The 25,473-nt window shown below is 37.3% G+C and overlaps 1 protein-coding gene across 9 annotated transcripts in view; it reads right to left on the bottom strand.

The window, feature by feature from the left end:
• Positions 1 to 25,473, bottom strand: part of NSD1 (nuclear receptor binding SET domain protein 1) — a 152,664-nt gene that overhangs the window by 40,534 nt on the left and 86,657 nt on the right. For all 9 annotated transcript variants that reach the window (XM_055325648.1, XM_055325651.1, XM_055325654.1 and 6 more), the window contains 6 exons: positions 12,512 to 12,636; positions 9,157 to 9,427; positions 7,603 to 7,712; positions 4,960 to 5,026; positions 1,915 to 2,033; positions 865 to 1,008 (listed from right to left, as the gene is read on the bottom strand). In XM_055325648.1, the coding sequence (XP_055181623.1) occupies positions 865 to 1,008; positions 1,915 to 2,033; positions 4,960 to 5,026; positions 7,603 to 7,712; positions 9,157 to 9,427; positions 12,512 to 12,636 (836 nt within the window). The remainder of the gene's footprint in view (positions 1 to 864; positions 1,009 to 1,914; positions 2,034 to 4,959; positions 5,027 to 7,602; positions 7,713 to 9,156; positions 9,428 to 12,511; positions 12,637 to 25,473) is intronic.

Raw genomic sequence — 25,473 nt, 5'->3', positions numbered from 1 at the left:
TTTATAAAGAGGCAACACAACATAGTAGTTAAGATTCTAAACGCAGATTGCTTCAGTTTGAATCCTGGCTTTGCTGTGTGACTATAAGCAAGTTAGGTAACATCTCTGTGCCTCAGTTTCCTCACCTATAAAAATGAGGATAATAACAGTAATCTACAATACTGTTTAGGACTAAATGATGTAGTGTTTGTAAAAGTTTTATTTTTTTTATTTTAAAATTTTATTTTCTTTTACTTATTTTGGGGGGGCAGTAGAGGGAGAGTGAAAATCTTAAGCAGGCTCCATGCCCAGCTCAGAGACGGGGTGGGGCTCAATTGCATGACCCTGTGGTCATGATCGGAGCCACAAGCAATTGTGGGTTGCTTAACCCAGGCATCCCCAGAATATTTATAAGGTGGTAGAAACTCTTGACACATAATAAACACTGTATAAATACCTATTAAATAAATATAAAAAAACAGGTGGTAGGTACTCTAAAGTCACTACTTTAAAGCAAAAGAAATCTCAAACTGAAAATTTCCTTTGCAACATTCCTTAGAAACCCAGAGACTCTCACACCATGAGAGGTATAGGAGAATGATCCTTTTAAGCAATGACAAATTCATCTTCTCCCATCTGTTTCAGGCCTGCTTCAAGGCATTTATTCATGGGCAACAAAGGCAAGCGGTCCAGCAACACTAAATATTTCTTTTTCTTTCTCTTTTTGTGAGGAGGGGAAAGACGGATATTCTTAAAAGGTTAATTTCCATTAGAATCATAGAGGAAAATGTTTACTCTAACCAAGAATGGGTTATCAAGAGATGGAGAAGGCTTCACTTAAAAGACAAGCAAGCAATCAAAATTCAAGTGGGCAACATCTTCTACCTGACAAACATTCTCCTTGAGTGCAGCTCCTCCGCCTCGTTCGCCCTGCAGCTTTTTAGATGCCGGCATCCCATGATCGTTCTCTACACTCTCCTCAACAGTCTCCTTGGGGCTTGCAGCCGTTCGGTGTGTCATCAGTTCTCCCTTGCAGAGAAAAAATAATGTCCCACATTTGTATTATTGATGTCTCCTCCATCTGACCCCCTCCCTCTGAGCTGCTATTTGTCTAGCCATTAAGCACTTACAGATGTTCAGCCAATCACGCGGGCGGACTGCATGCAATGTTAGTTCTAACCCTGCTGTGATTGGGCGGGTAGTGGGCGCCTCATGCCCTGCCACTAACTGCTCTGAGGCTGTTCCACTGGAACTTTTTGAGCTGTTCCATTTTAAGGTTTCACTAAGGGAGAGAAAACATTCTTAAGTTTATTTGATTACTTATTTGTCCTTCCAAGATCAGTGTTTCCTAAATAATGCCCCCTTGGGCATTCTATTCAAATTATCCTGGAAAGAAACACTCTGTATCATAATGTGTAATGCTGACCTCACTTGTTCTAATTCTCCTTTAACCTGAGTTGAAAAGCCAGACATAGCATCAATGACTGCAATGATGCTCTATAAGGAAATGGTTTTAAATCTACCTTTGTTTCCTTAAAGCCAATGTTTATAAACATTATTCTAGAATTAAACAGTTGATGGTCTCAAGAAATAAGCAAATGACTTTCCCCTCTAACTGTAGCAGTCTCAACTTTTAAAGGAAAATATGCAAGTTCATTCAGATGATATGGTTACTTGGTATTGTGCTCTCTGGTTTTAGAAAAGGCTTATTACTTCGTGATGAAACAGTTATAAAACTTATCAGACACCTGGAGCATAGGATGTGATCTTTTAAAAAGATCACATCTAAAGTTGCCTTATATGTCTTAGAGCTATTAATGAGCTGCTTCAGTAGAGCATTATATTCTTAAGTAAACTCAAGGGAAAGGGGAGTGGCCTCTACTATGAAAAGTAGATTTTCTTTGCAAGGTCAAAAGATGAGGAACTGAGTAATACCTCTGAGCCTGGAGTTTCTTTTGAAGAGTCGTCATTTTTCATTTTTTTACAATGCACCTTGGCTGTAGCATGCCTCTGTCGTTTTCGCTTTCTTGGTTTATCAAATATCTTGGCAGCGCCTATAACAGGAAAACATGTGTTACCTGCTGGCTACTCACACATCCAAAAACTCCTATCCTCAACTAAAAGGACCTCACAGAATTATGGAATATTAAGAATTAAAAACCAATCTTGGAGTCCGTTTAATTCCTCAACTTAGTAGATGAAGAAAAAGGCACAGGGAGGAGGAGACTTACCCATGACTATGTAACTAGTTGGGGAAATATCTACATATACAAAAATTCTGTCTCTTGAGGATTAAATAGTAAATGAATACATAGGTTAAAGTAATTTCATTTTACATGATTGAAATGAAAGACTTCAGAGTTCCTCAAAGGACTTTACTATCCTAGAGATGGGGAGAAAATACATTTAGGAGTCAGGAAAAGATACTAAAATCTAATCTCCACAATTAAAGACAGTAAATCATATCACTATATGATTTATGAATTAAGATAAAAAGCTGAAATACAAAAATCTGGCTTGGGGAAAAGAGAAATCTCCCCCAAAACATTTAGTAGCTTAAAAGATATTCACACAATAATACAATCTTGAACATCCACTAACATAAAATAAATATATGATCTAATCTGGCATATTTACAAAATGAAATTCCAATCACTCCCTCATTACCTACTGTATATTTGTTATAGAACTATCAAGAGGAATTTGGAGTGATATATCAAAAAATGTTCCAAGGTAATTAGGCTAAGTATCAACATGAAGACTAGACTTTGGAAAACTGGCTTAGTACTCTCTTCTTGAGACTGCCTGATGGAGACGAAGAAGCTCTGCTATCAAAGCTTCTGTCTATGACTAAAAGAACTAATATGATAGAAGAATAAAGGTTCGAAGTTCTCAGGAACTGAAACATTTAGATGAAATTTACAAAAGATAAAGTGGAAGCTGTACATTTTACAAAAATTGAATTACAAAAACATAAGAGCTGATATTATTTTGAAAAGTTTTTTTAAAGCAAGCTAAATAAATAAATAAATAAATAAATAAAGCAAGCAAGCAAGCAAGCAAGCAAGCAAGCAGACTGGGGAGTCTATGAAATTATATATGAACATGAGGTTAACATAAGCTAACATATTATTAGATTTACTTACTAGAACACTTAATAATCATTGGCCACATTTAAAGATGTGCTCATTGAAAGGGTGCCTGAGTGGCTCAAACAGTTAAACATCTGCCTTCAGCTTAGGTCATGATCCCAGGATCCTGGAATTCAAGCCCTGCATTGGGCTCCCCGCTCAGCAGGGAATCTAATTCTCCCTTTCCCTCTGCCCCTACCCTCCCTCCACTTGTAATCGTTCACTCACTCATGCACTCTCTCTCAAATAAATAAATAAAATCTTAAAAAAAAAATGCACTCATTTAAGATCACATGAAGGGGTACCTTGGTGGCTCAGTTAGTTAAGCAACAGCCTTCAGCTCAGGTCAAGATCCTGGGGTCCTGGGGTCAAGCCCTGCATCTGGCCTCCCTGTTCAAAAGGGAGTCTGCTTCTCTCTTACCCCTCTGCCCCATCCCCCTTTGGAGGCCCTCTCTCTCTCAAATAAATAAATAAAACCTTAAAAAAAATTAACATGTACTATAACCTTCCCATGAGAACTACTATAACCAACCCTTTGTTGGCAGACCACATCTGATGCCATGTGCTCAAATTTGGGCTAATATCTCAGAAATGACACTAATCAATAAACAGCACTGGCAGATGAATGATCTAAGTGGTAGAAAGAATTGACAGGGAGAAAATCTGGGGTGGATAACAAGGTGGTAGTACGGCAATGAATTTGATCAGGTCTGGATTTAGTTCTTCAACCCTGCCACCTCTTTCATCTTCGTGTTTTTCTAGAAGATAAGGATAACACGGTTAATACCCTAACTCTCTGTATTGCTTTATATGGATTAGGAGTTAATAGTCCTAAGCAATGGACTGAGCAAAGGATCTGAGCAAAGAAATGCTCAAATTACAATAATGTGTCTGTTACTAAATGAAGGGCTGCCCATTCCTATCAGTAGGACCAAGATCACAATGTATAACTTTCAGAAGTCAGATTCTAATGCCATCTAAAAGATTTCTAAGCACAGGGTGCCTGAGTGGCTCAGTCAGTTAAACATCCAAGTGGCTCAGTCAGTTAAGGATCCAATGCTTGATTTCAGCTCGGGTCATGATCTCAGGATCATGGGACTGAGCCCTGTGTTGGTCTCTGCACTGAGCATAGAGCCTGCTTAGGATTTTCTCTCTCCTTCTCCCTCTGCCCCTCCCTGCTTGCACTCTAAAAAAAGAAAATATATATATAAAGATTTCCAAGCCCTTAAAATTTTGAAGCCATTACAATGGACCAGGCTCAAATATAAACTCTCTTTTTCAAGGATATGTTCATTCACCAAAGATCATAGATGTGATAAAAGAAACTAAGACTATTTATAAAAGACTGGTTTGTAGGGCTTGTAATTTCCCTCTCAACTCAGATTCCACAATTTCTGTTCTATAGAATAAAATTAAATCAAAGCCAAGAAAGTAATGATTACAGTTGGAAAACCAGTTAATATGAAATTTAAGGAGCTGATTTTTCTTTGTTTCTAACATTTCCTTATTCTAATAATTCCATGTAACTAATTTCAGCCTAACACTGAAAATGACCATCCAATTTTCTAGTGTCATGCATGTGAGGAAGCATATTTCGAGCAAAGGTTTTCTTTTTTTTAATTTACTTATTTTTAAGTAATCTCTACATGCAACATGGGGCTCAACTCAAGACCCTGAGATTGAGAGTCTCTGCTCTTCCAACTGAGCAAGTCAGGCACTTGTTGGGCATACAAGTCTTAGAAGATGCAACCTCATTGGTCTTGCTTACATATGGAACAACTTCTACTTAGCTGACAAGGTGCTTCATAGTTACTCTGCACTACATTTTTTAAATCTCAAAAATACGCACCTCCACCGTACTCCCTAGATGCAGCACGTGATTCACTGTCATTCTCCAAATGACCAGCTTCATAACACTACAAGTAAACAAAACGCAACAGATTTACAGATGAACACAAAATAAACTTTATATTACGTGCCAAAAGCTGAACTATTATCACAAATACAGAAACCCTGGCTGTTTTCTAACAATTAAAAAAACAATATTAACAATAATGGGTTGAAATAAAACTACCTGGGGAAAGACATCAAAAAAACAACACAGCTCCAAAAGACTCAGGGGACAAAAAGACACAGGGACGCCTGGGTGGTTGAGCACCTGCCTTCAGCCCAGGGGTGATCCTGGAGTCCCGGGATCGAGTCCGCATCGGGCTTTCCTGCATGGAGCCTGTGTCTCTGCCTCTCTGTGTGTCTCTCATGAATAAATAAATAAAATATTAAAAAAAAAAAAACCTCATACAAACACATCCTCCTTTAAGGGGGTGGTGGTAGGAGTTAACCGGAAGATACAGAATGGTGCTCTGACTGAAGTAGTAGACAAAGAGAAAGGGTATATTCCCAGAGACCCATCATTGCAGTTCTATTTTATATCACCCGATATTTAAAATCTATCTTTTTAAAATTGCATTTATGGGCAGCCCGGCTGGCTCAGCGGTTTAGCGCCGCCTTCAGCCCAGAGCCTGATCCTGGAGACCCGGGATCGAGTCCCACATTGGGCTTCCTACATGGAGCCTGCTTCTCCCTCTGCCTGTGTCTCTGTCTCTCTCTCTCTCTGTGTGCGTCTCTCATGAATAAATAAATAAAATTTTTTTACAAATAAAATAAGGGGATCCCTGGGTGGCTCAGCAGTTTAGTGCCTGCCTTTGGCCCAGGGCGCAATCCTGGAGTTCCGGGATCGAGTCCCACACGTCGGGCTCCAGGCATGGAGCCTGCTTCTCCCTCCTCCTGTGTCTCTGCCTCTCTCTCTCTCTGTCATAAATAAATCTTTAAATAAATAAATAAATAAACAAACAAACAAGTAAATAAATAATAAAATAAATAAAATTGCATTTATAACCATTAGGTTTTACACTTCTTTAATGAATTCTAAATATTAAAAAATCTTTGAATCGGTGCTCACTTCAGCAGCACATATACCAGAAAGTTCTGAATCATGGAATGTCTTTCTGATTTAATTAGCTATAGATTAATATAAATGAAAGCAACATTAAAACCCAAAACAAAATACTCAGAGTAATTTCCTACACATTATATTCCCCTACTACTAATGCTTAAAAGAATTAGCTCCAGTCCAAGAAAATGTCTTCTACAATAAAAATACTCTTCAACAGGATTAAAACAAAATTTAGTGGCCACAAAAAGTCAACATAAATGCTATTCTTGCTGTAACGTTCCAAAATTTTAAGGTCAAAACAAGCTAAAATATACCAGTCGATTTCCAAAGGCTCACTATATACGCTAATCAAATCATTAACTTATGTATGTCAACTATATCTCAATAAAACAGGGGAACAAATCATTTACTAAACTGACCCAAATTCTGATTTTCTTTTAAATTTGTTATTACCTCACCTGTAGCTTAATATAGCAGCCTTACATAATTTATTTTATATAAATACTATTAAATCTATCACCGGATTGCAAATATTCAAATGAATCACAGTTTCCCTATCCCTTACTATGTACTACTATGTACCTCCTCCAACAATCTTGCCAAGTGGCTAAGATTTGATTAAAACAAAGCCAGGAAAGAAAACACTGCAGAAGAAAACTATCACAGCCTTACTAGGGCAGGTCTTAGAAGATGGACTTTGAGAAGAACCAAAGAATGAAAGGATATAATGCAGCCTTTAAAATGAGGCACAGAAACAAATAAACTGAGTTTTACATTTACATGTAAATTCAGATGGATGAATATCTAACAAAAAAAGAAAATTAGGTTCCAGGATTAAATGATAGAAGCCTGTTACAGGTAAGGAAGTAAGTCTAAAAACTCAAATTATTTTTGATTTGAATACCATCAGTATTTTTTCTTTAAAGATAGAAAATTTTAATAGGAAATCTGTGCATCCTAACAACTGAATTTCTAACACTTAGCCTGAGTTACTCCTCACACACATGGGAAAGGGGAGGTTTCCTAAAAATTAATATTCAGGAAAATAATTTTCTATTTGTATCTACTATTTAATGACGCTTTCTTGGTCAATAAAACCCATACCTCCAAACTCAGAAACTTAAGTTCAAATGTTTCTACTTGGTTTACACCTGAGCCAAGTCTTTTCTGAGGTGTTAATACAGACATGACAATGGGATAAGAGTTGGTTAGTGGCTTATACAGACAGAAGTAGAAAGCAGTTAAGAGGTTTCTTTCTCCCAGAAAAGAAATAACAAACACACACTTTACTCAATCTTAAAAGCTCTTTCCATTTTCATCTGAAAAGAAAATCTAAAATGAACTATAACTCACCTCAACACAAATGCAAAATAGCTTCTCAATAGAGGATCTCTGAGACCAAACCAGTGTACTCTGCCATTCTGTAATTTCTATGTATGTGTGCATCAATATTGCTATATATTATCAAGAGATTTGTTTTTAAAATCTCATTATTTCCATATGGTTTAATCATATCGTAGAATTGACTAAGATACATACCTTTTTAGAAAGACCAAGATCCCCTTTCTTGGGCATAAATCCCGGGTCTAAATCATTGGATTCAAGAAGTTTCTTAGTTGGTTTTCTTTGACGTTTACTTTCATAATTTCCTGAAATGAATGTATCTTTTCATTAGATGATTCAGAAATTGGGCACAAACTAATTTTTTAAAAAAATCTATATGCCACAGAAAAAATGAGTCGTCATATTTTTTATGTTTTCCTCATCATCTTCTGGGGACGGACAGGATAGGAATGGATTTATTTCTTCTAAAATATTAGTTAACATAAAATAGAATAGGAAAACAATTCTCAACACAGGCACAAACTAATGTGAAAATGCCTTTGTATATGTAACATAAAGGGACTAAGGGAGAAATCAAAAGAGCAGAACTATATAATAATTGATTGGTAGTAAGGACAAAAGGAGAAGTGAGGTGGACTAGAGCCTGAATTCTGGGCATAACAGGATCAGGATTAAAATTTTATCTGCTCCTAAATAAACAAAACACACATTTACTTTGTAGGACTATTCTTAAGAATATATAAAAGAGCCTAATAACAAAGTCTGGCACATGCCAAATTATGAAATAGTACTACCTATCCTTACTATTTTTAGTCTTTTTGATTCTATCTTACTTGATTAATAAGCACAAGTGGATACCTTTTTTTTTTTAAATACCAACCTAAGCTGTTGTTGGGAATGTAAAAAATAGTTACATCCAAAATCTTCCTTGAGTGACTACAATATTCAAGAATCAGAAGGTAAATTAGAGACCATATGTTTAGATCCAACTCCCACCAGGTGACATGCATAATAAAGAATGATAAAAGTGAAAAGCAATTGGTAATTAACTTCAAGGGGATATTTACACTTAGTTACTTACAATGTGTCAGGTAATTACATTATAGTGTCTATTTTATAAATGAGGAAGTTTAAAAGTTAAACAACTTCCTAAATAACATAAGAATTGTTAGAGCCAGTATCTGAAGCATAAGTTTCATGTGTTTATTAGCATGCAGTGTCCTTCCCCAAAACCCTGCTATCCTGAGTGTTGGTTGACTCACATAGTGGTTGATCAACAATTATGAAGAGTAATAGTAGAGAAAGGAGAGGAGTTTTTAAAACATGTCTTCTAGAAATGTACCACCAATTCATGGTCATTATCTATATCTAGTTAGCCAGTACTTTCAGGATTTCCCAGAACAAAAGTGGGTAGTTTGTTATACAGAGATTTCACTATTGGCTTTTTACCACAACATGATAAAATTGTATCTAGGGATCCCTGGGTGGCGCAGCGGTTTGGTGCCTGCCTTTGGCCCAGGGCGCGATCCTGGAGACCCGGGATCGAATCCCATGTCGGGCTCCTGGTGCAACGAGCCTGCTTCTACCTCTGCCTGTGTCTCTGCCTCTCTCTCTCTCTCTCTCTCTCTCTCTGTGTGTGTGTGTGTGTGTGACTATCATAAATAAATTTTAAAAAAAATTTAAAAAAATAAAATAAAATAAAATAAAATTGTATCTACTTACATTCTGAGACCCCCAACTTCATCTTACCTGGTGTTTTAACTAGTAACTCCTCAGACTCAAGGATAGGCCGTGGAGACACTTCGGGAGCCACAGGCACAGACAAGGTCAGCTGTGGTAACTCAGCATGTCCACCTCCAAGTTCTGACTGAGCCAAGGGCCCTTCCAAAAATGGAGCCTCCCTTTCAAGAACTGGAGGCTCTTCTTTGGTTGAAATCAAAGAATTCTCATCCACCTGCTTGTTCTGAGCACTAGATCGACATCGGGCTAAAAGGCTTTCCTCTTCACAGCGGGAACTTACCTAAGGGCAAAAAGTAAAAGTAGAATCCATAGAACAAAGGTGCTATAATTTCAGGGTTAAAAAGAATAATGCAGTTAAAAATGAAATTCTGACACATGCTACAACATGGATGAACCTTGAAGATACTATACACTAAGTGAAGTAAGCCATACACAAAAGGACAAATACTATATGGTTCTACTTATATTAGGTTTATCTAGAATAATCAAATTCATAGAGACAGAAAATAGAAATGGGGTAATTGGGTGGCTCAAGTCAGTTAAGTGTCTGACTCTTGATTTCAATTCAGGTCATGATATCAGGGTCATGAGACCAAGCCCCACATCAGGATCTGCACTGGACCCTCTGTCCCTCTTCTCCATATGCTCACTCTCTCACTCTCTCTCTCTCAAAAAAAAAAAAAGGAAAAGAAAAGAAAAGAAAAGAAAAGAAAAGAAAAGAAAGGAAAGGAAAGGAAAGGAAAGGAAAGGAAAGGAAAGGAAAGAAGAAAGGAAAGGAAAGGAAAGAAAAGAAAAGAAAAGAAAAGAAAAGAAAAGAAAAGAAAAAGAAAAGAAAAGAAAAGAAAAGAAAAGAAAAGAAAATGGTGCTTGCCAGGAGCTGAGAGGAGAGGAGAGTGGAAAATTGTTTGGGTTTTTCTTGAGATTTTTTTATTTATTCATGGCAGTTGGACAGAGACATAGGCAGAGGGAGAAGCAGGCTCCCTGCAGAACCCCAGGACCATGACCTGAGCCAAAGACAGATGCTCAACCACTGAGCTACCCAGGTGCCCAACGAAGTTATTTTTTAATAGGTAGATTTTTAGTTTGGGAATATGAAAAAGTTCTACAGATGACAGATGATGGTGATGGTTGTACAACAATGTGAATGTACTTAATGACACAGATTATATAAAAGTGTTTATAAATTTTGTTATATATATTTTACTATAAGTTTTTAAAAAGGGAAAAAGTGCAATTGAGATACACTAAAGCTATAAAAATTCTTTAAGGCCATAACAATAATCCTCCCCATTCAGATAGATTTCCTAGTATGTCACCAATAAAGCAGCTAATAATGAATTCCTAATGTAAATTAATAGGAAAAGAAATAAGCATTTATGGTGCTTTCATGTATATAAAGACAATAAAGTTGTTCAGTTAATGAGAGTACATGCCAGCTAATAAAAGTAGAAGAGATAATAAAATCTGTAAATTTTTATTTTGAACTCCTAATGAAATTACTGATACAGGCAAGGTTTCTTTGATATTTTTAAACATTACCAGGGAAATGGTGGACAGAGAAGAGGACATATTTTTGAAGTCAAAGTTACTTACACACATACTGCTGATGCTGTGTGTTTTTTTTTTTAAGATTTTATCTATCTATCTATCTATCTATCTATTTATTTATTTATTATTATTTATTTATTTTAAAGATTTATTTTAGAGAACAAGCAAGGAGAGGGAGAAGGAGAGGAAGAGAGAGGCAGAGAAGCAGACTCCCTGCTGAGCACAGAACTTGATGCTGGGCTTGATCTCAGGATTCTGAGATCATGCCCTGAGCCAAAACCAAGAGTCAGACACTAAACCAACTAGCCACCCAGGCACTCCCACATACTGCTCCTTGATCAAAAGGAACAAAATATAATCTAAAAGAGAGGAAATCCGTCAGGACCTGGGAACAACTTTTAATGTCATGCAATAAATGACATTAAAAGGACCTATAATCTAATCTAGCTAAAGCTGTTTTACTTGAATCCATCAAATTGTTAGTTATAATTTCCACATAAGAAGGAAGATAGAGAATAGTTTAGTGACAACAGTGAAGAAGCAATCATACATATCTAGAAAGGAGACACTATAAGGGTATCGCTCTTACTTAGAGTCATGAAAAAAAGGGGGACTGTTCTAGATGTAAATAAATTTAAGAAATGTTACAACCAGATATAATGCGTAGTCCTAGAACGAATAAGCCAAATGTAAAGTTAGAGGACAAATAAGGAAATTCGAATACAAATTTGTTATTAGATAATCTAAACTGATCTTAAGATGCAGTAAAGTTACAAAAAAGAAAAGAAAAAAAAAGATAAAGGAAAATCATTTCTGAAGGAAAATATTCTATTTTTTAGAGGTGCATGTTATTTAGGGATAGAAAATAAAATGTCTCTAATTTACTTTAAAGTAAGAGAGCTTTAATAAATTGAATTCAGGGATGCCTGGCTGGCTCAGCTGGAAGTGCATGCAAATCCTGATCTCGGGTCATGAGTTTGAGCCCCAAGTTGGATACAGAGATTACTAAATAAAAATTCAAAAAACTAAATTAAAAAATAAAGTAAATAAGGATAACACTTGTTTAAAAAATTACAATCCGGGATCCCTGGGTGGCGCAGCGGTTTAGCGCCTGCCTTTGGCCCAGGGCGCGATCCTGGAGACCCGGGATCGAATCCCACGTCAGGCTCCCTATATGGAGCCTGCTTCTTCCTCTGCCTATGTCTCTGCCTCTCTCTCTGTGTGTGTGACTATCATGAATAAATAAATAAAATTTAAAAAAATATATTTGCTCTTTCCTCATTTAAAAAAAATTTTTTTTACAATCCTGGGGTACCAGGTGGCACAGTCAGTTGAGCCTCTGACTCTTGGTTTTGTTCAGGTGGTGATCTGAGGGTCATGAGATCAAGTCCCATATGGGGCTCTGTGCTCAGAATGGAGTCTCTTCAGATTCTCGCTCCCTCTCTTGCTCTGCCCCTCCCCTCTATGCTCTTTCTCAAATAAATCCTTAAAAAAATTAAAAAATATGCTACCATATTTTATGTTCTATGATTTTAATAAATATTTTATCATAATAGTATTCCTAAATCACTATTCTTTGAAAGCAAAGGGAGAAAAAAAGTTATACATGCACATACTACACACAGTGCATAGACTCATTAATACATTTCCTGCATATTCTAAGTATTGTGCCAGAAGCTGGAGATTAAAAAAATGGAAAAAGTAAAATACCAGTTAAGGTAAATATTGTCCCATACAGACAAAACATGATATTGAAGATAAAACTCCAATATCCTAAAAGTATTGATGAAAAGACTGTTGAAATGTTGAAACATACCTTGTGCACCTGTTCCTGTACCTTCTTTTGTTTTTTCTTAGGAGCAAATATCTGATCATACTCTTCTGTATATTCCAGAAGCCACTTGCTTGGCTTCCTAAGGCGTTTCTTCTCTGACCGCACAGCTAAAAGAGAAACAACTTCATATTAACCAAAAAGTTAGAGGAAAGCCTACTGCTTTCATGCAATTATCTCTACACTATCAAAGGTAGAGAGATGAGAAATTCTCAAAAAAACTCTGCTTAAGCTCCAAGAGGCTAAAAGCAATTTCCTATGATTTATCATATGCAAAAGTTAAGAGAAGAGACTTTTGTTGCTTTTATACATAGCCCATATGAAGTTATGGGAAAAATTTTTGAAAAAAAGATAAAATTGAAACTAACTATAGTGTCCCACAGTGACAGAAACAGCTAACATTAAAATATAGTCTAAATCAAACATATTCATCAAATATATCATAAATTATTTTAATAACATCTCCCTGGAATAACATGTGTTTAGAATACCAGACAGATATTCAGACAGAATATTTACCTAATCAGTACTACCATACCATGTGAATTTCAAAAGCACTTTACACACACTTAATGCCATGGCTGTGATCTGAGTTTCACATTAGAAAACTAAGGACTCGAAAGAAAGAAAGAAAGAAAGAAAAGAAAGAAAGAAAGAAAGAAAAAGAAAGAAAGAAAGAAAGAAAGAAAGAAAACAAACTAAGGACTCTTTCTCAACAGAATCACTAAAAATTATAATTATTTATACCATTACCTCAATAACATAAAAAGTATATGGCATGTATGCCAAAGACAGAAAGTACGATAAAAATAAAGAGCTTGGGGTACCTTTTAAGCAAAAAAAAAATTATGTTTTTATTTTCTAAAAGATTTCATTTATTTATTCATAAGAGACACGGAAAGAATGAGAGGAAGAGACACAGGCAGAGGGAAAAGCAGGCTCCATGCAGGGAACCCGACGTGGGACTCCATCCTGGGTCTCCAGGATCACATCCTGGGCTGAAGGCGGCGCTAAACCACTGAGCCACCTGGGCTACCCATATACCATGTTTTATTGTCAAATTCTCAAAGTACATTTTTCTTTGAATTAATGGTAAAATAAATACTATAAATTCCAAATAAAAATTTCTCCCAGTTTAACAAGCTATAATCATTTTATAAGGTCTTTGGGAGCAAAAGCTAATACACACAGAATGTAGGACATAGTGTACTTGAGAAGCAAGAAGTATTTCATGACACAATGACCTCCGAGGAAACTACTTATGCCTCAGTTGAATGAGAAACAACTGGTGTTCTCTCAATCAAAAAAATGCGAAAGTTGAGACCAAAAGGAAAAAATAAAATCATGGGAACAGTAAGTTTGGCAAAGGATTTTACTCCTTCGATAGCACATATGGAAACACAGCATAAAACTGTATTAGGATTAGATTTGAAAAACAATTTTCTGGGATGCCTGGGTGGCTCAGCGGTTGAGCATCTGCCTTCAGCTCGGGGCGTGATCCCAGAGTTCTAGGATCCAGTACTGCATCAGGCTCCCTATTGAGGAGCCCTCTGCCTTCTCCCTCTGCCTGTGTCTCTGCCTCTCTCCCTCTCCCTCTCTTTGTGTCTCTCATGAATAAACAAAATCTTTAAAAAGGGTGGGGAGGAGCCTGGGGAACATCTGCCTTCAGCTCAGGGCATGATCCCAGGTCCAGGGATGGAGTTGCACATCAGGCTAGGGAGCAAGGAGCCTGCTTCTCCCTCTGCCTGTGTCTCTGCCTCTCTCTCTCTCTCTCTCTCTCTCTCTGTGTGACTATCATTAAAAAAAAAAAAAATTGCAAAGCACTGACGAGACTGAAGAACTACAAACCAAAAACTAACATGGTAATAACCTAGAGAAATAAATACAGCACTGAAATGGATTTTGTCCTGAGGGCTTTTTTTGTGACCCCGTTAATAAAGTATAAAGAGCAAAAGTTTAAAAGAGAATAAACTAGGGGGGCAGCCCAGGTGGCTCAGTGGTTTAGCACCGCCTTTGGCCAGTCCCACGTCAGGCTCCCTGCATGGAGCCTGCTTCTCCCTCTGCCTGTGTCTCTGTCTCTCTCTCTCTCTCTCTCATGAATAAATAAATAAAATATTTTTTAAAAAGAGAGAGAATAAACTAGGGCCCCAAAGGATTCTACCCAGAGTTACAATGAAGCAAAAGTACACCATGCCCAAACTTCCAAAAAATCACAAGGAAAGGTGCTTTGGCACAAAGCAGAAGGGAAGCAGGAAGGTGAATAAATCCTTGAGAAGCTGTGACTGGTCCTCCTGTGGATTTGCAGCTCCCATAAGAAAAATCAATCAAGGGGATCCCTGGGTGGCGCAGCGGTTTAGCACCTGCCTTTGGCCCAGGGCGTGATCCTGGGGACCCGGGATCGAGTCCCACATCGGGCTCCCGGTGCATGGAGCCTGCTTCTCCCTCTGCCTATGTCTCTGCCTCTCTCTCTCCCTCTGTGACTATCATAAATAAATAAATAAAAATTAAAAAAAAAGAAAAATCAATCAATGTAATTAATACATTATGTTAAAAGACTGAAGGGTATATTTATAAAAAGGAATGATCATCTCGACAAAGAAAAACCATCTAACACATGAGGTATATAAGGGAACTTTCTTAAACTGAAGGGCCATCTTTCAAAGTCATAGCTAACATCACAGTTAATGGTGAAAGACTGGATGCTTGCTTTCTCCCTAAGATCAGGAATAAGACAAGAGAATGCCTGTTCATTCTACTTATGCTTAACACTGCACTGGAAGCTTTAGCCAGGGCAATTGGGCAAGGAAAAAGTAAATAAAAGACACCCAGATCAGAAAGGATGAAGTAAAACTATCTCTATTAGGGGATCCCTGGGTGGCGCAGCGGTTTGGCGCCTGCCTTTGGCCCAGGGCGCGATCCTGGAGACCCGGGATCGAATCCCACGTAGGGCTTCCGGTGCATGGAGCCTGCTTCTCCCTCTGCCTGTGTCTCTGCCTCTCTCTCTCTCTGTGTGACTATCATAAATAAAAATTAAAAAAAAAAAAAAAAAACTATCTCTATTAGTTGATGAAATGATCATGTATATAGAAAATCCTAAGGAATTAAGAATAAAACAATTAGAACCCAAAAAAAGGTGTTCAGGAAAGATGCAACATGCAAAAAACAATGTACAAATATCAACTGTATTGCTGTATACTTGCAGTAAGCAACCTGAGAATAAAATTAAGAAAACCGGGGATCCCTGGGTGGCGCAGCGGTTTGGTGCCTGCCTTTGGCCCAGGGCGCGATCCTGGAGACCCGGGATCGAATCCCACGTCGGGCTCCCGGTGCATGGAGCCTGCTTCTCCCTCCCTGTGTCTCTGCCTCTCTCTCTCTCTCTCTCTCTCTGTGTGTGTGTGTGACTATCATAAATAAATAAAAGTTTTTAAAAAAAAAAAATTAAGAAAACCATTTCGTTTATAACAGCATCAAAAAAGAATAAAATTTTTAAACAATAAAATACTTAGGAATAAATTGAACAAGAGAAGCACAGGACTTATACACAGAAAACTATAAAATATCATTGAAATAAATGAAACACAACTAAATTAATAGAAAGCCATCCTTTGTATATAGCTTAGAAAAACTTAATATTATTAACAATGGCAACACTGCCCAAATAGACATACAGATCCAGTATGATACCCCAGCTGGCTTTTTTGCAGAAGTTAACACTGGTCCTAAAATTAAAATGGAAATGTGAAAGATCCAGAAAACCCAAACAATCTTGAAAATAAAGTTGGAGGACTCACACTTTCCAATTTCAAAAGTATAATTAGTTACTATAAAAATAGGGTAATTAACACTTTGTGGTACTGACATAAAGACAAGGCACATAAATCAAAAGAAAGGAGTTGGGGGCCCAGAAATAAATCATCACATATATGGTCAAATGATTTTCAGCTAAGATGCCAAGACCATTGGGGCACCTGAGTGGCTCAAATGGTTGACATCTGCCTTTGGCTCGAGTGGTGATCCTGGAGTCTTGGGATTGGGTCTGGCATCAGGATCATCTCTGCCTATGTCTCTGCCTCTCTCTCTCTGTGTCTCTCTCATGAATAAATAAATAAAATCTTGAAAGAAAAAAAAAAGATGCCAAGACCATTCAATGGGAAAAGAATATTCTTTTTAATATAAATGGTGCTGAGAAAACTGGATTAGGCAACAGTTACTCAGACATGACACCAAAAGCACAAGCAACCATGGAAAACACAAGCATACTTTATCAAAATGAAAAACATCTGTGCTTCAAAATAATCAAGAATGTAAATGGTAAACCCACTAAATGGGGGAAAATATTTGTGAATCATATACAATAATACATCTATACCATGTAAAGAATTCTTACAATTCCACCAATAAAAAATGAATTTATTACAAAAAAAAAAAAAAGAATTCTTACAATTCAAAAAAAAAAAAAAAGCCCAATTAAAATCCAGCAAAGGATCTGGACAGACGTTTCTCCAAAAGATTTATATGAGACCACTAAATACATGAAGAGGTGCTCAATATCAATAGCCATTAGGGAAATGCAAACCAAATCACAATAATGAAATACCACTTGACACTGACTAGGACAGCTATTTCAAATAGGTGTGAGTAAAGCGGTAGAAACTAGAACCATCATATATTGCTAATATGAGCGTAAAATCGCAAAACACCTTTGGCACAACATTTTGACAGTTCTTCAAAAGTTTTATGTATATAGTTACCAATGACTCAGCAATTCAGCTAAATATATCAACAGTAGAAGTGAAAACATATCCACCACAAAACACTGCAAACAAATGTTCAATTAGTATCATTACTCATAAAAGCCAAAAAGTAGAAACAACTCAAATATCTATCAGTTGATTAAAGAATAAATAAAGTATGGTTTGTTCATAAAATGTAGTATTATTTGACATTAAAAAACATGAAACAGGGGTTCCTGGTTGTGATCTCAGGGTCCTGGGTTGGAGCCCCGCATAGGGCTCTGAGCACAGCTGTAAGGCTCCTGGGAGTTGCTCTCATTCGGCCCCTCCTGCTTATGCACAGGTGTGCTCTCCCTCACTCTCTCTCTAAAAATAAATAAATCTTAAAAAAAAAGTCATAAAGAGTGGTAACAGCAGTATGGCAGAATTGGAAGACCCTATACTATTTCCCTCACAGAGACACCAAAGTAACAATAGATTCATCAAAATACCGTTTTGAGTACTCTAGAAATCAGTTATAAAGTTGCAGTACCCCCAGGCAAGTTCAAAGACAAGGCCTATAGCATTGAAATGGGTTAAAAAGGAGCCAATTTACTTTATTGAGATTCCAACTCCCAATGCAAGCACTGATTGAGCTCCCCTGATGGAGTTGGGAGTGGGGAGCTTGTGTCCAACATACCACCTTTTCACAGGGTTGCCTGACATAAGTCTGCTTAATACAACTGGGACCACTGACAGAACCCACACAGTTTGGATTCCTGAGGGCTGCTGAAAACAAGACAAAGAATGCCCAGCATGCTGAGTAACCAGATGGCTTGCGATAAGGGAGTCAAAGGCCAGCATAGAGTGGTGAGATCAGGAGAAGGTACTAAACTTATGCTTCTCTGTACAACAACAACAACAACAACAACAACAAAAAGTTCAAGAGTGGAACCAGCATTCGGCAATCTGGATTTCTAGAGAACTGCCCGAGAGACAAGAGACTACTATCTATCTTGCCTGCTTTTGAGAGCAAATGGGGAGCCAGTACTCTTTGCATACCTGGGAGCCACTGAGAATGAAGAATAGGAAAGATTGTTACAGTAATACAAGTAAACCTTCAGTACTGTAGCAAAACACTAGAGGGAGATTACAAAATTTCTTTTCCTTGAAAAGAAATGGACAGACTTCCCTAATTAGGATAAACCTAGAGAAGTCCACCCTCCAAAAAAATACCTGGAGGTTCCCAGAAAATCTCTAAACTGAGGTGATTGGTGAAAGCTTATCCATGTCTGAAGCCAATCCCTAAAGACCAAAAGTGGTTGTTATTCAAATGAATACAACTCAGGGGATAAAAAAAATCACCAAGTATACATAGAAACGAGGAAACTTGGCCCTAAATCAAAGGGTCAAAATATGGCACCTGGTTGGCTCAGTGGTTGAGCACCTGCCTTTGGCTCAGGTCGAGATCCGGCAGATGTGATCCTGCAGATCGGGTTCCCGGCAGGGAGCCTGCTTTTCCCTCTGCCTATGTCTCTGCCTCTCTATTTCTCTCATGAGTAAATAAATAAAATCTTCAAAAAAAAAAAAAAAAGGTCGAAAGAAATCTCCAGGGGCACATGGTTGGCCCAGTCGGTTAAGCAAGCATACAAGTTTTGATTTCAGCTCAAGTTGTGATCTCAAGTACAGAGTCTGCTTGTCCCCTTCTTCCTCCCCCACCCCTCATGCTCACTCTCTCAAATAAATGAATAAAATCTTTGAGATAAAACAAAACAAACAAAATCTCCAGAAACCAATCACACAAAGTAACAGAGCTCTATGAATTATCAGAGAAAAAATTCAGAATAAGTCTTAATGCTCAATGATCTGCAAAAGAACACAGAAAACTAAAAGGAATCAAGAAAATGGTAACATGAACAAATAAGAGTATCAACCAAGAGTGACCATCAAAGATAAAAAGAAAGAAACAAAAACAGGAGCTCTGGAGCTAAAGAAGACTATGACTGAAAAAAAAGAAGACTAGGACTGAACTGAAAATTTCACTACTAGAGAGATTCAAGAGCAGACTTAAGCACAGGACAGAATTAGCAAACATAAAGACAAGACATTTGAAATTATCAAACCAGAGAGGGAAAAGAAAGAATAAGAACACTAAAACATACAGGATTTATGAATACAAGCAAGTGGACCAATACACACATTACAGAAGTTCCAAAAGAGGGACACTTGGGTGGCTCAGTTGGTTAGCATCTGCCTTTGGCTTGGATCATGACCTGGAATTAAGCCCAGCATTGGGCTCCCTGCTCAGTGGGGAGTCTGCTTCTCCTTCTGCTCCTTACCCTGTTTGTGCTCTCTCTCTTTCTCTCACTCTCTCAGATAAAAAAAATCTTGAAGAAGAAGACAACGAAGTTGTTCCAAAAGGAGAAAAGAGAATTGGGCAAAGAGCTTATTTCAATGAAAAAGGGCCAAAAACATCTAAATCCAAGGAGAGAAATGAACATCCAAACTCAGAAACTCACTCAAGATCTACAACCAGGATGAACCCAAGAGGCCCACCAAGACACATTATAATCAAACCATCAAATGACAAAGAGAATCTTGAAAGCAGCAAGAAAAGCAACTAGTCAGGCACCTAGGTGGCTGTGTAAGTTAAATGTCCAACTCTTGATTTCAGCTCAGGTCATGATCTCAGGATTTTAAGATCGAGCCCTGCATCTGTCACCATGCTGGGCACAGAGCCTGCTTAAACACCCCCCCCCTCGGCACCCCAACTGGCACTCCCTATAGAAAAAAAACAAAAAACCCACATATACTTGGAAGATAACAATTACAAATATATGAGCATACAGCATCAGAGCACCCAAATGCATGAAGCAGACACTGACAGAATTGACAGGAGAAATAGTCAAACGATAATAAATAGGGTATAATATCTGGCTTTCAATAATGGATATAATAACCACACAGAAGATCAATACAAAAATCAGAATCTGAACATCGTGATTTACCAAATAAACCTAACAGACATACACAGAATATTCATTGTACATTACAATAGCAAAATACACATTCATCTTAAGCACACATGAATGGTTTTCCAGGATAAATCACAACAGACCACCAATCAAGTCTTACAAATTTAAGAAGACTGAAATACCATGTATCTTTTCCAATCACAATGGGCTGGAACTATAGCATTTGAAAATCTGCTATAAACAAATTCACAAACATATGGAAATCAACACACTCTTGAACAACCAATGTGTTGTGTGTTGAAGGAAGTCCCCAGAAAACTTAGAAAAAGTATTAGGCAAATATGAAAACATAATATATCTAACTTTATGGGGTCCAGTAAAGGAAATACTGAGAGCAGTCTGTATCAGGAAGCAACTACATTAAGAAAAAAGATCTCAAATCAATAACCTAATTTTTACACTTCAAGCAGTAAGAAAATGAATAAACCCAAAGTTAGCAGAAAGAAGGAAATAATATTAGAGCAAAAATAAACAAAATAGAAAATTAAAAACAAAATTAAAAATATCAAGAAGACTAAGCACTGATTTTTTTTTTAATGATCAATAAAATTGGAAAGTCTTCAGCTACGTTGACTAAGGAAAAAAGACACAAATACTAAAACCAGAAATTAAAGACTTATTTCAACTGTTACCACAGAAGCAAAAAAATTATGAGAGGCTACTATAAACTGCCTGCCAACAAACTGGATAACTTAGAAGAAATGGATAAATTCTTAGAACTCTACCAAGCATCTAAAAAGAATTAATGCCTGGATCTCTGGGTAGCTCAGTGGTTTAGCACCTGCCTTTGGCCCAGGGCGTGATCCTGGAGTCCTGGGATGAGTCCCTTGTCAGGTTCCCTGCAAGGAGCCTGCTTCTCCCTCCGCCAGTGTCCCTGCCCCGCCCCCGCCCTCTGTGTCTCTCATGAATAAATAAATAAAATCTTAAAAAAAAAATTTTTTTTAAAGAATTAATGCCAAACCTTGTCAAACTCTTCCAAAAAACTGAGAGAACATTTCCAAACTCATTTTATGAGGTGAGCATTATTCTCAAATCAAAGACAGACAAATATACTTAAAAACAAAAGTAAATCAGTATTTCTTATGAACACTGCTACAAAAATCCTCCACAAATATTAGCAAACTGAATTCAACAGCGGCACACTAAAATGATTACACATCATGACCAAGCGGGATTCACCCCTGGGATGGAAAGATAATTGAACATATAAATAATAAATGTAATACATATGTTGCCAAGATGAAGAAAATCACATGACCGTCTCCACTGATACAGAAAGGACTTGACAAAATTCAACACTTTTTTTTTTTTTAAGATTTTGTTGATTTATTTGAGAGAGCGACTGAGAGAGAGTAGGCACCCAGGAGTAGGGTACAGAGGCAAAGGCAGAGGGAGAAGCAGAATCCCCACTGAGCAGGGAGCCTGACATGGGGTTTGATCCCAGGACCCTGGGATAATGACCTGAGCTGAAGGCAGACGCTTATTAACTGAACCACCCACGTGCCCCCAACACTTTTTTAAAAGATTTATTTATTTGTGAAAAAAATAGAGAACACACCCACATGAGTGGGGAGAGGAGCAAGGGTAGAGAATCTTCAAGCAGACTCAAGCTCCATCTTACAACCCATGAGGATCATGACCTGAGCCAAAACCACAAATTAGACATTTAACTCACTGAGCCATTCGGGTGTCTCTCAACACCTGATTTTTTGTTGAAGTAAGCTTTAAACACGCAGCTTGGGGATCCCTGGGTGGCTCAGCAGTTTGGAGCCTGCCTTTGGCCCAGGGCGCAATCCTGGAGTCCCAGGATCGAGTCCCACATCGGGCTCCGGGCATGGAGCCTGCTTCTCCTTCCTCCTGTGTCTCTGCCTCTCTCTTTCTTTCTATCTATCATGAAGGAAGGAAGGAAGGAAGGAAGGAAGGAAGGAAGGAAGGAAGGAAGGAAGGAAGGAAGGAAGGAAGGAAGGAATCTTTGAAAAAAAAAAACATGCAGCTTGAACTCATAACCTTGAGATCAAAAGTCACGTGTTCTACCTACTAAGACAGCCAGGCACCTCACCCAACACTTCTTCCTGAGCAAAACACTCAGCAAACTAGGAATAGAAGGAAATTATCGAGACATAGAGGCCATATATGAAATACCATAACATGATATTCTACAGTAGAAACTGAAAGCTTTATCTCTAAGATCAGAAGACTAGGATGCCCGTTCTTCCCACTTCTATTTAACACAACACTGGAAGTCCAAACCAGATGAAGTAGGCAAGAATTAGAAACAAAAAGCATCCAAACTGGTAAGAAAAAAGTAAAATGGTCTGTGTTCACAGTTGACATGATCTTATATGTAGAAAACCTTAAAGCTTACACATACACGAAAAGCCAAGAATAAACAATTCCATAAAGCTGCAGTATACAAAAAAATCAACACTCAAAAATTAGTTGCATTTCTATACACTAATAAGGAACAAATTCAAAAAGAAAACTAAGAAAACAATCCCATTTACTATAGCATAAAAAAGAATAAAATACTTAGAGGAGTAAATGTAACCGAGGATATGAAAGAATTATGCATTGACAATTACAAACACTGTTGAAATTAAAGACAAGTACGTAGAAAGATAGCCCACATTCACGAATTAGAAGATTTAACATTATCAAAATGTTCATATTCCCAAGAGCAATCTTCAGATTCACTGTGATTCCTACCAAAATCCCAATACCATTTTTTACAGAAACAGGAAAAAAAAATTCTAAAATTCACATGGAATATTAATGGACTCCAAATAGCTAAAAATAATCTTAGGAAAGAATATATCCTTTCTTCGAAACATATTAGAAACGTACATTCCAATATGATATTGCCATAACAACAGACACACAGGTCAATGGAACATAATGGAGAATAGAAATAAACCCTCAGTGCATGGTCAAATGATCTTTGACCAGTATGCTAAAACTACACAATGGGGAAAAAGTACGGTCTCATCAATAAATGGTGCTAGGAAAAGTGTATATCCATATGCAAAAGAAAGATATCAGAATTAACTCCAAATGGATCAAAAATTTAAATCTAAGATCTGAAACTATAAAACTCCAGAAGAAAACAAAGGAGATTTGATTCATGACTAGAATGAGCAATGGTTTCTTTAATAGGATACCAAAAGTACAGATAACAAAAGCAAAAAATAGACAAATTGAACTGCATCAAACTTAAACTCTTCTGCACAGCAAGGGAAACAATACAGTAAAAAGACAACCTTCAAAATAAAAGAATCTGCAAACCATGTATTAAATAAAGGGAAATAAAGAAGGAAGGAAGGAAGGAAGGAAAGGAGGAAGGGAGGGAGGAAGAAATCCTACAACTCAGTAACAAAACAACCCAATTAAAAAATGGGCACAGAGGGATCCCTGGGTGGTGCAGCGGTTTGGCGCCTGCCTTTGGCCCAGGTTGCAATCCTGGAGACCCGGGATCGAATCCCACGTCGGGCTCCCGGTGCATGGAGCCTGCTTCTCTCTCTCTCTCTCTCTCTCTCTCTCTCTCTCTCTCTCTCTCTGTGACTATCATAAAAAAGGGGGGGGGGCAAAGGACTTGCAGCAACATTTCTTCAAGGAAGATGTATAAATGGCCAATAAGCATATGAAAAGATGCTCAACATCACTAATCATCAGGGGAAAGAAATGCAAATCAAAACCACAATGAGACATAACCTTACACCTGTTGGATGGCCGCTTAAATAAATAGCAAGTGCTGGTGAGGATATGAGGAAGTAGGATTTTAAAATGGTGCAGCCACTAAGGAAAACAGTACAGAGTTTCCTCAAAATACTAAAATTAGAATTATATGATCCATTCCAATTCTGGCATACATCTAAAATAACAGAGAGAAAAAAAATAATGAAAGAACTGAGAATGTGATCTCAAAGAGATATTTATTTGCACACCCATGTTCAATGTAGGCTTATTCCTAATCGTCAAGATACAGAAGCAACTTAAATGTCCAATCTTAAATGTCCACTGATAGATGAATAAAAAAAAAATATAGTATGAAAATTGAGCCTCAAGAAAGACAGAAATCATGTCATATGCTAGAACATGGATGAACCTTATAATAATAAGTATATAATAATAATTCAATCTCAAAAAGACAAATAGTACATGATTCCATTTACAGGAGGTATCTCAAGTAACGCAACTCATAAAAACAGAAAGAGAATAGTGGTTGCCAGGGGCTGGGGCAAGAAGTAAACAGAATTTTTGTTCAGTGAGTACAGTTTCAGACATGCAAGATGAAAAAGTTCTAGGGATCTGCTGTACACAAAATGTATACAGTAATATTATAATATATAGTTTAAACTTGTTTAGAAGGTAACTTTATGTATTTTTTACAATAAAAATAAAGCATTGCTACATGCTAATTAAAAGAACAAACATCAAAGTACCACATATTGTATGATTCCATTAACATGAAATGTATAAAACAGGCAAATCTACAGATTGGGGAGAAATGAAGGGAGATAAATAAAGAGTACTATGTTTCTTTCTGGAGTGATGCAAATATTCCGAAACTGATTGTGTTGACAACTGTACAAGTCTGTGAGTATACTAAAATCCACTGGAAGTATAAACTTTAAAATGATGCGTATTTCGTGGTATGTATTATATCTCAATAACGCTGTTAAAAAAATCTATGGTAAACAACTTTGAGAATCTTATGGTTAACGATAATCAGTTTTATTCTCAATAACTATACTGTATACTATTTATATCTTGAAAGACTTCTGTTTTACTTCTGCAGCTAAAGTAAGATAACGTGAAACTTCAATTTTTTGTTTTGCTCAAACCTCATTACAGAAGGGAAGTTAAAACATCTGAAGCCCTTTGAATAAGTACTACAGAACACCTTCTATTTCCCTAAAGCAAATGTCCCTTTTATCTACACAATTGGTGGACCTTCCTTAAATTGTGAAAAAGGAAGCCTAACATTCAATAAAATCTATTCACTTGTAAACTAATAACTAAAATTTTCAGCTCAGGGCCTCTCAATTACCTACAATGCCAGGTTAAGTCCCAAAAAATTCAAAGATTAAAAAGGTAGTGGGTTCCTTGGTGGCTCACTCAGCAAAGCTAATGACTGTATTTTGGCTCAGGTCATCATCTCAGGATTTTGAGATCAAGCCCCATACCGGGCTCCACACTGAAT

This window comes from Nyctereutes procyonoides, unplaced genomic scaffold (genome assembly GCF_905146905.1).
Source record: "Nyctereutes procyonoides isolate TBG_1078 unplaced genomic scaffold, NYPRO_anot_genome, whole genome shotgun sequence".
NCBI lineage: Eukaryota > Metazoa > Chordata > Mammalia > Carnivora > Canidae > Nyctereutes > Nyctereutes procyonoides.
This window is presented reverse-complemented; position numbering and strand designations above follow the sequence as displayed.